Source organism: Hermetia illucens, chromosome 4 (genome assembly GCF_905115235.1).
Source record: "Hermetia illucens chromosome 4, iHerIll2.2.curated.20191125, whole genome shotgun sequence".
In the NCBI taxonomy this organism is placed as follows: Eukaryota; Metazoa; Arthropoda; class Insecta; order Diptera; family Stratiomyidae; genus Hermetia; species Hermetia illucens.
In genome coordinates this window covers 104,997,967-105,014,473 of record NC_051852.1, presented here as the reverse complement: position 1 = coordinate 105,014,473, position 16,507 = coordinate 104,997,967, and the positions used below count along the sequence as shown (strand labels likewise).

The 16,507-nt window shown below is 44.3% G+C and overlaps 1 protein-coding gene across 1 annotated transcript in view; it reads left to right on the top strand.

Moving 5' to 3' along the window:
* Positions 1-16,507, top strand: part of LOC119655105 (patched domain-containing protein 3) — a 184,633-nt gene that overhangs the window by 72,266 nt on the left and 95,860 nt on the right. The window contains exon 3 of the mRNA XM_038060828.1: positions 4,240-4,385. Within this exon, the coding sequence (XP_037916756.1) occupies positions 4,240-4,385 (146 nt within the window). The remainder of the gene's footprint in view (positions 1-4,239; positions 4,386-16,507) is intronic.

Genomic DNA, 16,507 nt, shown 5'->3' with positions numbered 1-16,507 from the left:
CTTAATAAGGAACTCCAGTCATCCCGGTTTTGCGCCGAGGTCCACCAATTCGATATCCCTAAAAGCTGTCTGGCGTCCTGACCCCCGCCATCGCTCCATCTTATGCAGGGTCTGCCTCGTCTTCTTTTTCTACCATAGATATTGCCCTTATAGACTTTCCGGGTGGGATCATCCTCATCCATACGGATTAAGTGACCCGCCCACCGTAACCTATTCAGCCGGATTTTATCCACAACCGAACGGTCATGGTATCGCTCATAGATTTCGTCATTGTGTAGGCTATGGAATCGTCCATCCTCATGTAGGGGGCCAAAAATTCTTCGGAGGATTCTTCTCTCGAAAGCGGCCAAGAGTTCGCAATTTTTCTTGCTAAGAACCCAAGTTTCCGAGGAATACATGAGGACTGGCAAGATCATAGTCTTGTACAGTAAGAGCTTTGACCCTATTGTGAGACGTTTCGAGCGGAACAGTCTTTGTAAGCTGAAATAGGCTCTGTTGGCTGACAACAACCGTGCGCGGATTTCATCATCGTAGTTGTTATCGGTTGTGATTTTCGACCCTAGATAAGAGAAATTGTCAACGGTCTCAAAGTTGTATTCTCCTATCCTTATTTTTCTTCGTGTTTGTGTTTGACCAGTGCGGTTTGATGTTGTTGGTTGATTCGTCTTCGGTGCTGACGTTGCCACCATATATTTTGTCTTGCCTTCATTGATGTGCAGCCCAAGATCTCGCGCCGCCTGCTCGGTCTGGATGAAGGCAGTTTGTACATCTCGGGTGGTTCTTCCCATGATGTCGATATCGTCAGCATAGGCCAGTAGTTGGGTGGACTTGAAGAGGATCGTACCTCTTGCATTTACCTCGGCATCACGGATCACTTTCTCGAGGGCCAGGTTAAAGAGGACGCATGATAGCGCGTCCCCTTGTCGTAGACCGTTGTTGATGTCGAATGGTCTTGAGAGTGATCCTGCTGCTTTTATCTGGCTGTTGTTGGTTCTTTGATTTTTGGCGTCAACGTTGCCACCATGCACTTCGTCTTGCCTTCATTAATGTGTAGTCCGAGACCTCGCGCCGCCTGTTCGATCTAGATGAAGGTAGACTGTTCATCTCGGTTTGTTCTTCCCATAATGTAAATATCGTCAGCATAGGCCAGTAATTGGGTGGAATTGGAGAGGATGGTGCCTCTCGCATTTACGTCTGCATAGTGAATCACATTCTCCAGGTCCAGTTTGAAGGGGACGCACGGTAGGCATCCCCTTGCCTTAGGCCGTTGTTGATCTTGCATGATCTCGAGTGTGATCCTGCTGCTTTTATCTGGCCTCGCACATTGGTCAGGGTCAGCCTAGTCAGTCTTATTAATTTCGTCGGGATACCGAATTCTCTCATGGCCGTGTATAGTTTTACCCTGGCTATGCTATCATAGGCGGCTTTAAAGTCGATGAACAGATGGTGCAACTGTTGTCCATATTCCAACAGTTTTTCGATCGCTTGCCGCACAGAGAAAATCTGATCTGTTGCTGATTTGCCTGGAGTGCAGCCTCTTTGGTATGGGCCAATGATGTTCTGAGCGTATGGGGCTATCCGGCCTAGCAAGATAGTGGAGAATATCTTATAGATGGTACTCAGCAACGTGATACCTCTATAATTGCTGCACTGTGTGATATCTCCCTTTTTATGTATGAGACAGATAATGCCTCGTTGCCAATCGTCAGGCATTGATTCGCTGTCCCATACCTTGAGCACAAGTTGATGAACCACTTGGTGTAACTGGTCACCTCCATATTTAACCAATTCGGCTGTAATTCCATCGGCTCCTGGCGACTTATGATTTTTTAGCCGATGAATTGCACGGACTGTTTCTCCTAAACTTGGTGGTGGCAGTATTTGTCCGTCGTCTTCAGTTGGCGTGACTTCCAACTCGCCGATGTTCTGGTTGTTCAGTAGCTCATCAAAGTACTCAACCCATCGCTCTTATATGCCCATTCTGTCGGAAATCAGATTTCCCTCTTTGTCTCGGCAGGATGAGCATCGAGGTGTATAAGGTTTCATCCTGCTGACTTGTTGGTAAAACTTCCGCGCCTGGTGCGGTTGCTCCCTGTACTTTTCCAGTTCACAGACTTGTTGGTTCTCCCAGGCTTCCTTTTTCCGTCTGTGAAGTCGCTTCTCCGCTCGACGGAGTTCGTGATAAGTTTCCGCGCGTGCCGGCGTTCTTTGAGAATGCAACATTACTCAGTATGCGGCATTCTTCCGTTCCATTGCTAGCTTACATTCATCGCAAAACCAGCCGGTCCGACTTTTTGCGGCCAAGTATGTTTTGATCGTATCAATGATAACGCTGTTCAGGTGATTGTTGATGCTTCATCTCCAGAACATCTGTTAGCTGTGGTTATTGCGGCATCCATTTCCCTCTTATAGGTGTTACAGATTCACTTTCATCTGATTGTCAGAGGTGATTGTAGGTGGTATTGTAATTCGAGCCCGGAGCACTATGCCAACGAGGTAGTATTCCGAGTCTTGGCCCTCCAATATGTTCTGACATTTATCACGGCTGAGAGGTGGCGGCGTTCAATCAGAACGTGGTCAATTTGATTGAAAGTGGTCCCATCTGCAGAGACCCAGGTATGTTTGTGGACCGCTTTCCGCTCAAACCAGGTACTTCCAACAACTACTTCATACGATACTGCTAACTAAATAATCCGCAGTCCATTATCATTAGTATCCCTATGTACGGTATGGAAGCCGACGTATCGCCTGAATACGGGCTCCTTCCCTACTTGACTGTTAAAATATCAAAGTGTAATCTTGATATCATTCTTGGAACAGGATTGGTTTCTTCGGTCGTTCGTACACAGCATCTACGATACAATTAGGGACATGGTTAATATTTTTGACGAATTTTGGGGAGCACAGAAATATATGTTCTTGTTGTGGACATGCCTTGGGCTCAGAATCGTCAAGCTCAAACTAGTTCTGCTGGTTGAAGTCCACCACCACTGTGGGAACATTGACGCGAGGAATCAGGTATTGCCCAACCCCAATTTTCTGGGGTACCTCTATAACGTGGCGTAATTGATATATGGGGGGTTCAAGGGTCCGCTCAACTGCCCCGTAGAAGGCATTCTTCTCCGACTCTGCAGTCTCCTCTGTAGGGGCGTGAACGTTTATGAGGTTTTTATTTCTAAATTTATCTCGCAAACGCAGAGTGCATAGCCTTTCGCTTATATTTTCAAAGCCGATAAGAGCGGGTTTGATTTTTTGGCTGACTAAGAAGCCTATTCCGAGCACATGGTTTACTGGATGGCCGCTATAATATATGGTATAGTGACTCTTCTCCAGGAAACCGGACCCTGTCCAACACATCTCCTGTAACGCTGTTACATCAGCCCTATATTGGAACAGGGTATCGGCTACCTGTTTGGCAGCTTCATCTCTGTACAGAGAGCGCACGTTCCATGAAAAAATGCGTAAATCGTTATTCCTTTGTCGTTGTCGGATTCGTCGTTATATTATCCGTCCAGTCCCAACCCCCAACCTGGAGGACCAGTTGGTACAATTTGTCCTGTTTTTAAGCGAGGCGAGGCGAGGTGAATACATTGGATGCGAAGGATAAATAAGAAAGAGGAGAGGAATTTGACAATGCTGATGTACCGCGGACCACTTGGGGCACCTCGGGCAAGTCGAGTTGCTTAGCGGGGAAACAATGGGACTGAAACGTGACGTTGAGTTGAAGGAGCTGATTGAAAAAGAAATGGACACTACATTCTCTGAAAATCGATAAAAACTACGGGAAAACGCCAATGTTCCGAAAGGAAAACAAGAAATCTTATAATAAGAGGAGGACAAGCTCTCCGTGCTTACAAAAAGGAGGTGTATTTTGTTACTCCAAATATGGAAATTACAAGTTTCAATTTTATTTTTTGAAATATGTTAAGTCTTAGTTTTGACAACAATTGGGAAATAGGATACTCACTTTTAGAACATGTAAAATCTGGGCCCAAATATGTTTCATGCCATCTATTAATTTCTCGGAGGACATCCAAAAACACTGTGCTATCACAACATGATATTTAAAAGGGGTTCAATGCCGTTTTCGATTTACTTGCAAAATAACCCTGTTTTCTTTTTGTAAAAAATCCTTGAACTTACGGCTAATAACCTTCCCTCCAATTGAATTACCCTAGCCAAAACACAAACCAAGGAACCATGCAATCCTGCTAAGCTTATCAATTTTGCATATTACAGATACCAACAACTTCGATATGAAATCGATCCAGAATATTTATTTTCACCTATCCGAGGTGAAGGTAAAACAGAGCGAGCCGTAGTTGAAAGTTACTTCAAAGTGAACTACACACACAGATTCAACGTAGGAAGGATAACAAGACCTGGTAAGTTTTTAATATTCTTTCATGCAATAGTGTAATTATGCAGCTATTAATATAGTCCCACTAACATACAAACATTCAGACAGCTGTCCGATGGTTTCACACTCTGAATATGAAACAACTTGACCGCTATGCAATAGATACATACTAATCTGATTCACATTAAAATAATAGTCATTATCTTCTCTGCAGAGGCCAAATTGGAGTGAAACTATTGGTGGCAAAAAAATGGTTGCAATAGAATGTTTTCTTTTGAAATTTGATGGGAAAAAAGGTTTTCTTTTTATTTTGGAAACCCATTCAAAAATATGAATCAGTTTTTCATCTTCAAGTGCGTCGATTATGCCTTATTTTCGAATATGATTTAAATAATGACCCCCTAATCAATTCATTGCAAAAGCTGCACCGCCTCCCAAGCCTGGATAATCTACTTTGTTAGAAAATGTAGAGTTACGCGAAGACTAATTAGCAGCTTTGCTATCTTATTTAATTTGATAAAAAATCTATAAAATTAATTAATTCATGAAAATGCACTTAAATACAAAATGCGGACTTCACAAAAACAATGTCTGGTTCGCCCGAAAGTATCACAAATATTGTATTTCAAAATATCTTTAGCGTCATTTTGGATTTTCTCTGTCCATATTGTGGTTTCGACACATTTCATAAGTATAGTTTTATTGTCATTCACTATACAAAATGAAAGTATTCCATATTCATTTTAATAGCAGTATTTTGGAACAGTTCATGGAAGTGCAGAAAAGACATGAATGAGTAACATTATCGCAGTCTTGCACACCGGCCAATTGTTTGATATTGAGCAATATGTTTGCTTTAATCATATCGATGTTGGGTAAAAGGGGGTCCACGTACTTTCAAAGATGATTTGCTAATTGCGGAGGTTCAGCCATTGTTGGATATTATACTCGCACAATATCTTAGGAAGATGATTCACGCTTACATTCAATATCACTCGAGACGACGTTATCGACGTTGAGTATATATGGTATGAAATAATATATTTTACGTAATAGAAATATATAAACGAAGAGTTGTTTTCACTTTTTCTCCTCCACTACCGAAGCGAAATTTCTTTTTTCCGAATTCAATCAATGATACTAACTATCCTTAGAACTTCTTGGCCAACTGTGTATCGCGCTTGTGGTCAACTCAGGAAGGGATTCCGCAAAACAAATGTACCTTGGTAAATTACAAAGCTTACTAATTTGTATCAATTAGTATCTGTAATCCATGGGGCAGTAACTGGAGAACAACTGCAGTGCAGAGTGAGAGGGATGAGAGTTGAGATGGGGGCTGGAAAAGCGACTTAGGTGCGATGTGGCGGAGGTGTTTTAATTTGCAGTGCATGAGAGTGGTAATCCATTTTTTCTTACATACATAAATCTTAAGATAGACGAAAAGGTGATGACATACAACATCCAATAGAGGTGACGATTCGAAGCCGCAGTTTTTGCATTACAAACCTTGTTGGTGATCCGGTCAAACCAAATCAGACAAGTTTAGTTTTTTCCTTCGCCTTCACTAGTTTAATTAGCAATCCTTCTTCGCAGCGAAGGCGAAGCAAAAAGCTACTAACTGTCGATACCTTGACCCTGCCTAATGATCTCTTTCATGTAGAAAATGCTATCTAGATACAAATTATTATGTTCTAGTGTTTTCTATTAGAAAATGTACACACTTGATGAATTCCATTTTATTCTCCTCGAGACAGTTTTTGGTCGCTAAAAAACCCTTCCTGCTGTTGAAGAGATTTTGGTACTGAAGTTCACTCATCATTTAATCAGGAAATGGTTATAAAACGACAAACTATTTTCTCAATTGGCCTGAAATGTCTAAGCACTTCAATCTGCACGGTTTATTGCTTTTCTCCTCTCAAGTTGCTTATTCTCTTATCGGGTTGCTGTTGGTTTCGACTTACCCTCGTAGTCGCTGTTAGGATCTCCGTTGGCTAGGCTAGTCTTCCAAAGTGGCAATCCTAAATCGTATTTCCAGATTAGCTCTTTCTTGTCGATAATCTCCCCTCTCTGCTCCTCCTATTGTTGCATTGTTGCTAATTATAAACTACTGGACACTCGCTGGACTGTAATTTAAAAAAAAAGTGTTTTTCCTCCTCAAAGGTCCTCAATTAATAACTTTCTCTTGATCTACATTTGCATGAAGTACCTTCACAATCAGCAACTCCATACTCAGCTCGATTAATCTTTTCGAGTACCTTTGTGGAATAGTTACCCTTAATACTCCCGTCAAGCTATTCCCAGGGCAAAGGCAACAACTCCTTCAGTCACATTAGTTCCAGGGAAGAGATGAAGCAGGGTCTCGTGAAATGCCTTTTCTCTGTACGAAACCGTCAGCTGTCTATTTTCAAGTATTTAATGAATTTTGGCATCATCGAATTAATGTCGCCTTTTTAGGTTTTGTTTTTAAAAAGGTTGGCAATGAGTGCATGACATGACTGTAAAGATCTACAATGAACTGGGTGGCGTTCAGTATTCAGGGAGTCGAAAGAGGCAATTATCAAAAACTTCTCACCTAAAAGTCTGAATAAAACTCCTCAAAACATCTATTTTAAATTTTAAGTTTACTGGAAACCATTCCTAAGTTCATCCTGTCATCCTGAAAATTGTTTATACGCTGTCCCTATCCACTTTTACCACTCACTATTCGGGACGTGTATTGAAAATTTCAATAAAGTATTACCAAATTACTCCCTTAATAGCCCTCCCAACCCATCGAACTGTTTGTCTATGTTATTACTTTTATGGATGGAGGCGGAAATCGTAAAAAGGAGTGTTTGACATTCCCACTCGCTAAAGCCGCTCCCACTCATTTCCCCATGGCACCACCCTGCAGTACTACTTCGCAGAGTGGGCTTTGATCTCTAGGAACATTGGCACATTTAAGTCATGCATTCGCTGGGATTTTTTTAGATCATAGCTTTTACGACATTTACTGCAATTCAAATCGTCTTGTTGTGATCTGCAATGTTCGCATTGAGAGTGTCCTTCAGCCTTCTTCTTTCATTCATCAGCCTCGGTCAACAAAACATAAACTTTCCCGAGTCTTCGGGTGTAGCGGCGGATCCAGAGCAGTTGGGAGACTCGTCCAATGTGAAGCGTTGTAATCTATAACCACCGTGTCCCGGAAGGAACTATATCAGGTGGAAATTCGAGGTTTCCTTTGGCCCATTGTTCAGTTGCCTCTCACCCCTCTTTCCTATACAATTCCATCCCAGTAGCTCTTCCGAGGTCCGCAGTCAATTCGGATGGGCTCACCCTCATTCTCTGAAAGAAATAGTCCGCCATCTCTAGTAGAAACAATGTGTCTCATTCGCTGAAAGAGACGAGGGAATAATTCTCACAATCACACACACTGGCCCATTTGATGCTCTCCTAAAAACACTGCACACCATCAGCGCGATTGGCCGGTGTACCAAATGCTTTCGATTCACAACATCGTACCTTAAAGAACACCCGCTCTCACAATGTGCTCTTTCGACCTCTCGTGATTTTTGTCCACGTGCCTTTTTCATTACACCCTGATAGCGCCTTCTTCTTCATTTTTAAGGTTTTGTGTAAACACAAAACCTTATTAAAATCGGTTTACTGTCTGTCTGTCTGTCTGTCTGTCTGTCCGTCTGTCTGTCTGTCCGTCTGTCTGTCTGTCTTTTTTTTTTTTTTTTTTTTTTTTTTTGAGGAGGTGGAAATCTTCAGAAGACACTGGTCTGGACACACCAGCGTGTGGGATTTTTACCCACTAAAACCACCCCCGACTCCCTCCCTGCCCCGCGGAACCACCATAAGGTATTACATCACGGGGCGGAGTCAGCTCACTCTAGCTTAATCCCCTTTCTTCTATACGCGGCGCACGTGACCGCGTTTTTCTCCTTTCGTCTGCCTTTCGCAATTTATCTTGAATTGATGCGATCATGGAGTTGACCGCATCCCAATTCTCTTGATGTGCTAGCATTTTCGGCACCAGATTTTCTGGTACCAGCACCTCTCCTAGAGTCTCCTCTAGATTCCTCCTTTCTTCCACAAATCTCGGACAGTGGAAGAATACATGCTCTGGGTCCTCTGGGACTCCATCGCAATTTCGACAGTCGGGTGAGGTCTCCAATTTAAACCTGTGAAGGTATTGGAGATATCCTCCATGTCCCGTGAGAAACTGGGTGAGATTATAATTAACCTCACCGTGTCGTCTCTCCAACCACTCCTTGATGGCAGGAATAAGCCTGTGAGTCCACCGACCCTTTCCCGAGCGTTCCCACCGCTCTTGCCATCTATTTATGGATCTCTCCCTCTCAGCCTTCTTCGTCTGCAATAAGGGAGAGGTTGGCTTCGCATGGTATATATTCGCCATCTCATCTGCCAAGATGTCAATGGGCATCATTCCAGAGATGACGAATGCTGCATCATCTGAGACAGTCCTGAAGGCAGAGCATACCCTCAGAGCTGTCCTCCTGTAGACTGCATTCAGTTTGCTAGTGTTAACTGACATCCGCAACGCCTCGCTCCAAACTGGGGTCGCATAGAGCATGATTGAGGTCACCACCCTGGCTATAAGCAATCTAGAGGTATGCCGTGGCCCTCCCACGTTCGGCATCATCCTGGCCAGGGCCGTACTGGCAGTGGATGATTTATCACAAACATACTGTACGTGTTGCTTATAGCTGAGCTTCCTGTCTATCACCACCCCCAAGTATTTGATGGCCGGCTTGGAAGTGATGATATGATTCCCGACTCTAACACAGGCGTAATTTCTCTTCCGGCGCTTCGTGATGAGGACCGCTTCCGTTTTTTCCTCCGCAAGCGTCAGACCAGAGCTCTCCAACCAGCATTTGACAGCACTGATTGCCTCGCTTGAGTATAACTCAGCATCTTCGAGATGCTTTGCGACAACAACCAGTGCAATGTCGTCAGCGTAACCCACCACTGTGGCTTCCTCCGGAAGGGGAAGATTAAGAACATCGTTGTACATGATGTTCCACAGTAGTGGGCCCAATACGGAGCCCTGTGGGACACCCGCGGAAACGACGTACTCCTGCGGTCCGTCATCAGTGTCGTACCAGAGCCTCCTTTCAGTTAAATAACTATCGACAATTGCGGCGAGGTAGGCGGGAATACCAACCTTCGCTAGGGATTTCCGGATTAGATTCCAATTGGCCGAATTGAATGCATTTTTCACGTCCAGGGTTACTACTACGCAATATTTGCTGGTACTACCCTTTCCGTGGATTGCATCTTCGGCCAAGCCAGTAACCAATTTGATGGCATCAATGGTTGATCTGGCTTTACGGAACCCATACTGCCGATCTGAAAGGCCGCCTTGGCTCTCAACTGCTGGGAGTAATCTATTATAGATTACCCGCTCTAGCATTTTCCCCACCGTGTCCAAAAGACATATGGGTCGGTATGAGGATGGTTCACCTGGTGGTTTACCAGGCTTAGGCAGAAGCACCAACTTCTGCCGCTTCCATACCGCTGGAAATATTCCCTCGGACATGCACGCTTCGAACAACTCAGCAAACATCTCCGGCCTGGATTTCACGGCAAGCTTAAGGGCCTTATTCGGTACTCCGTCCAGACCCGGTGCTTTATTGTCTCCTATTCTGCCGCAGATTTCCAGGAGCTCGTCTCTGGTGACTGGCGGGATTGCTGTCACATTCAGAGGTGGTTGGAATGTGTCCGTGTTCCCCTCTTGCTGGGGGAATAACCCCTGGATGATTTTCAACAAGAGGGCGGGGCACGTGATCTGCGGAGACGAACGGCCTCTAAATCGTCCCATCACGATTCCATAAGCTCTCCCCCACGGATTTACGTCCGCTTCTGAGCAGAGCTCCCTAAAGCATTTCCTCTTGCTTCGCTGGATGGCGAGCTTGAGGGTTTTGCGGGCTGCCTTGTAGGCGCACTCTTTCTGCCCTTGATCGACTCTACCTACCGCCCTCTGAGCCGCTCTTCTCGCTCGGTGGCAGGCTGATCGAAGGCCGGTCAGTTCATCATTCCACCAGTAGTTTGGTCTTCTACGGGGGAATGCGCACCTCCTAGGCATGGACGCGTCACATGCTTTGGCGATGCGTTGAGCCAGATGGACAGCTCTTTCCGTAGAGGCGCCTGCTATATCAGGTTGATCCAACCACACCTCTAAGAAGCTCTGCTCATCCAAAAATTTTGCAGACCAGCCTGAAATCTTTTTCGGTTTCGGGCATGATTGCTCTTTACCCTGAGGTTCGACACATGTCTCAAAGAAAACTGCCTGGTGATCGCTGTGGGTGTAGCGTTCGCTGACGCACCAGGACATACCACGCGCCAGCGAAGGGCTGACAAAGGTCAGGTCTACAACCGAGCCTGATCTCCCTTTCTGGAAGGTGTTTACAGCACCTTCGTTAGCCAAAACTATGTCCATCTGCGCAAAAGCTTCTAATAAACTGCGCCCCCTAGCATTTGATTCCCTACTACCCCACTCTAGGGCCCAAGCATTGAAATCACCAGCAATCACCTTTGGACTTCGTCCCTTCGCGTCGAGAACAAGATTATCAAGCATTTGCTCGAATTCAGACAGTATCAAACTTGGCGGGGCGTAGCAGCTGTATACATATACACCACTTATTTTCGCCCACACGAAGCCACTGCCTGCCTGACTTGCAGTACATTGTATGGCCTGTCGACCGCAAGCCCATATCGCCGCTCCACCAGTCGAATCTTTGACCCATATGCCACCATGACGGTGTCTATACGGTTCGCTTATGATGGCGATTTCCATCTCAGATTCGAACGTGGCCTGCTCAAGTAAATCCTGAGCGACCCTGCAATGATTCAGGTTTATTTGAATAAACCTCATTTTCTCATTGCAGTGAGCGCCTTCCTAAATTCTGGACATTTACCACTCCCGGCAATATGCCGGTTATCCTGTCCCTCTTTTACTTCGCACAATAGGCACTTGGGGTCCCTATTGCACTCTCTGGCAATATGGCCTTTCTCCCCACACCTTCTGCATCGATCGGATCGATCAATGCTGCTGGTGCATGCCTTCGCGAAGTGTCCAAACATGAGGCATTTAAAGCACCTCTTCAGTGAAATTTGTTCCCTTAAACGGCAGACAACCCATCCAATCCGAACCCTTCCGGCAGCCAATAACATCTGCGCTGCCTCCGCTGGTACTCGTATTGTGGCTGTTTGAGTACCACCATAGGCTTTTCGTAAGCCCACAATAGACTCCTCGGTGAGTTCATTCAACTTGAATTGCTCCTTCAGAGCAATACAAATTTCTTCTTTCGATGTTACTTCATCGAGATCCTTACATTGAAGGTAGATCTCATGTTTTTGGGCACGCACTGCGGCATTCTCCCCAAGTGAGTTTTTCACTTGAGTGCGAAAGTCATCAGTTTTGCCCACGCTGGATCTTTTCAGCTCGAACATGAGATCCCCTTTCTGGGTTCTTCGGATTCGGTTTACATTTCCGCTCAGATCTTTTAGGTCGGGATCCGCTTTGACCTTTTTGAGTATCTCCGCGTAGGACAGATTGCCCTTACTGGAGATAACAATTACATCTGGACGAGTTCGCACTTTTGCCTTTCGTTCCGCTTTTTTATTGGTAACTTTAGTCCATCCATCGTTTTCGCTGGTCTTAGGCTTCGCAACGCTGGTCGAGTTTCCTAGATTCGCTGTAGGGTTTCCTCCTTCTGACCTGTTGGTGTTGGTTTTCCGGATGTCCTGTCCGCCTTTTTTTCTCTTAGGTGCCTGCTGATTACTTAAAGGATCCCCCTCTTTTTCACGTACTCGCTTATTTCGCTGTGATTCGATGGTAGAACGGTTAGGCGTCACTTGGGTCGCTTGTGATACTGTTGGCACAGCGGGGTTCGGCGTGTTGTTATTATTCTTCCCCTCCATCTGTGATCTATTATAGAGGACTCTAATAGCCCTCACCATATTCTTTATGGCTTGGTGCACGTTGTGCTTGTCCTTGATAAACTCGGACAACTCAACTATTTTTGCCCCAAGCTGGGTGAAGGGTAATTCCTCCGGATCGGGACTCTGCTCCCTATAAGTCCCGGCAGGGTTACTCCTTTTACATGGTCCTTCACTTTTGGCCTGTACTTTATCCTTCATCGTCTTTGGCATTGGTGGAGATCTCAAAGTTGATGAGCTTCTTTTGAATGGATCTCTTCCTTGTTCCAGGAGCACCTCCTGCTGTCGAGCATCTTGAACATGTGCGGTGGGTGTTGTCACGGTTTTTGTTGTCCAAAAAGCTGCTTTTAGTTCATCTTTGTTTGGTCTTGTTATTGGTGTTCTCGGTAAAGTCGTACTTCGCTTGAATACTTCCTTCTCCAGATCCAAATCACTTGTAGCATTATATGCCAAGGTGGCCAAGTTGTCCACCACCGAGGCACTGCGGTCGAGGGATATCGACGACCGGGAGCCCGCTTGCTCACTCCCAAAAGCCGCCGGTACTGGGGTTCCGAGCCCCTGCACCGTAAGTTTCCTCCTTCTCTCGTCTTCCATGGTGGTTTTATGTTCTGGGTATCCTTCCCATAGCCATTTTGGTCCGCGCACCAGAGATGAGCAAACACTAGCCCATGCACAGTCAAAAAAGAAAAGTGCATGAACACATATTTACACATCAATAGGTATGCCCCTATCCGCCAGCTGGGGTCGCGCCTGATGGGAGATCTGGCCACTCCTCACAGGTCTGTCTGTCTGTCTGTCTGTCTGTCTGTCTGTCTGTCTGTCTGTCCGTCACACGCATTTTTCTCGGAGACGGTTGCAGCGATTGACACCAAATTTGGTGGAAAGCTGGGAACTGTGAACGCTCACGCATACAGTGAATTACATCCTTTTACAACGAATTTAAGGGGGGGTCCCCATACATGCAAAAGGGGGGTGTAAATTTTTTTTTCATCAAATATAGTCATGTGGGGTATCAAATTAAAGGTCTCGGTCAGTACTTTTCGAAGCTGGTTTTAGTTTTTACATTTGTTGGAAAGGTGGGGAGTGCAGGTGGTTGAAAGTGACCATTCTTTTACGGGGGCCATTCTCAGAAACTACCAAACCGAAAAATCTGAAAAAAATCAAGAGGCTGCCACTATATGGTGCCTGGCCTCCGAAATACCTTCCACACTGATATCTGCATAAATAAAGTTGATAATAGTATATTACTACAATTTTTAGTAATTCGCTGCAGAACCCCCCTTAAATTCACGCTAGGACCACGAAATTTTGCAACAATATAGGGTATAACATAGAGCATAATCTTACCAAGTTTGGTGGAAATCGCAGTATTACTAACAAAGTTATAATACGTCAAAGTTGTCGCTTCTTTACAAATTCAAGATTATGAATGTCAATATCATCCGAAAGTGGATATTCCCATATAATATATGCATATATTACGTGCTACGTACTAAGAAATACACAAAACCTTTCGTACCTGAAGCGTCCAGCTTCCGGTTTCCCGACTTGTTCTTATTAATTGACTCGAACCCCCTAAGTTCGCCATAGAATCTAAAATCAACATTTGCATAGGCTATGCTGCAGAGCGTGGACTACATAGTTTACTGGAAATCAGTGTGTGTGTGTGGTGGGAGAGAGGCAAAGAGTCTGAGCACTCAGACCCATCTAACGGAATATCCCGGATTCGTTTATGTATCGCAGAACGTCCGTTAGTGGATGTGATGCTACCCGCTCCAGTTGGAGCACATCAGCACAAAAAATCGGGTTCACAATGCGTCCAAAGGCGCGGCTTTCACATAGAAAATGTTCCATGGATCCTGCATCCTCACTAAGGATGGAGACGTATCATCTTGTAGAATTTATATTCTGAACATATGCTCAGCTAGTGAATTATGACCAGTCAGAATGCGTACAATATTTCTACAAGTCTTCCTGCTTTTCGACAGATAAAGTCTGTGGTATATTTGTTTGGTGATAACAGGAAAAGTTGGACACCACAATTGCTGGTTCCGGTCGAGGTATTGGGAAAATTGAACCCTCTTTTGCTAGAGCGTCCGAGATTTCACTTCCCTCTACACCACAATGACCAGGTATCCAGAGTAGTTCCACCGTATTGAATATACAAACAGAATTCAATCGATTTCTACATTCCTGAACAATTTTTGAAGTAATCAAAGGACTGCTCAACGCCATCAATGCAGCTTGACTATCGCTACAGATTGCGATGGGCCTGCACTTCAACCGCTCATCACTCATCCAGACACCGCCCTTAGAATCGCATACACTTCAGCCTGAAAAAGCCCACTTCTCGTTTTTATTCAAGAGATAGACGCCTGCTCCAGAATCTCGTTCTGTTTTTGAGTCATCGGTGTAGAAGACGTCAGTACATCCTGACACGAACTCTTCTGGTTCACCCCAGGTTTCTCTTCGTTTCAATGTAACTTCATATCTTCTACCAAACAGATGTATGGAAATCCAAGAATCAAAAGGCGTTTCGAAAACTGGTTTCAATTCCCAATAAGTACCAATGCTCTGTGCCACCCCACTTCCATTGTTTCTCCATAGATATAATCGAGTTTATTCTATGAGCTGCTGTCACTGCAGTGCTCTGAATAAAGAAATCCAATTGCTTCAAATTGAATACTGCATTTAGAGCTGCGCCGGATGTTGTCCTCATGGCACCGGTAATACCCAGCAACACAGTTTTTTGCAGCTCATAAGCTGTGAGAGCTCGTTTCATCTTTACCTCTACATGCTTATTCCAAAGAACCTTCTTGTCTAGAATAACTCCAAGATATTTCATATCTTCAGAGAGGTAAACGGTTTGACCCATCACCTCTGCAGGGCAGAGACCATTCAATTCGCTCCTTGTTGTAAATAATACCAGCCTAGCTCTATTTGGATTAACTGAAATTCCATGCCTGAGGCACCAACTGTCAATCAAATCAACGGCACGTTGTATATTTCCACAGGGCATTCCGAAATCTCGACCGACAACTAGCACAGCCACGTCATCAGCATAAGCTTGAGCGTGTATTGGCATAGTAGTGAATCAATCAACATACTTTACATAAAGGACAATGGCACACCTCCTCGAGGGCAGCCTTTCGACACTTCCTTTGTTAGATATTGATCGACACCCACTTCAACATATGGCGATCTCTTTGTTAGCATAGCATAGATTCACTTAATTAAAGTTTCATCAACACCATGCACACAGTCAAACGCCCCTTCAATGTCCTCGAACACCTCCATCGCGTACTCGCCTTCAAAACCAAAGAGTGAAGGGCAGACTCAGAGGACTTCCTACCTTGGTAAGTGTGTTGGTTTTCATTTAGTGGGCCTTCCCGCGCCTTCCCGCGAATGGGACGCTCAACCAGCCTCCCCAGATATTTAAGCGAAAATGATGTTAAGCTGATTTGTCTGAAGTTCTTTGAATAGTTATCTTTCCAAGCAAATCTCATCAGCTACCCTAACAAAATTTAGGTGCCGGCCTGACAAACCTAAAGTGTTACTTTTCTTACAATATTTAAATTAATTTGGCTGACTATGGTGATGGTTTGTTCATCTTTACTGATTTATTCCCTTATGGTAGTTCTAGTGTTTATTGCAACAAATATATTTTTCTTTGTAACTCGTCAACTTTGAACGGGTTTCCGTGATAGAGATAAACACATATCATCATTTTTTCAACCCCTCTGATGTTCTTTTGGTATATACCGATGAATATATGAGCTGAAAATATGATCATTAGATTAACTTACTAAGGTAAATTTATTACTTTTCAAAATAAGAATTTTTGAGCATAGCGGCCCTTGCATCGGAGCTATTATAAAAACTTGTTTTATTATTGCACATGTAGCCCAGAAAGTAAACCTCAGTTGGCTCACCTCACAAAATCATCCGTAAGCAAATAGACCAATTTTAAAAATCTATCATCATATCCAACCTTGTGAATCTTTACCTGTTAGTAACGAAGAGTCACTAGTGACAACCACGGACCTGTTCACTTACGACCCTCACCTGCTGTGTAGAGAAATCGACCACAAAATCTTAACAATCGTTAAAGCAATAACACATAAGTACGCAGATCAAATTACTCGTATAAATGGAAAATGCAAGCTTGCAAGGTGCTGTGAGTACTTTAACATGATATAA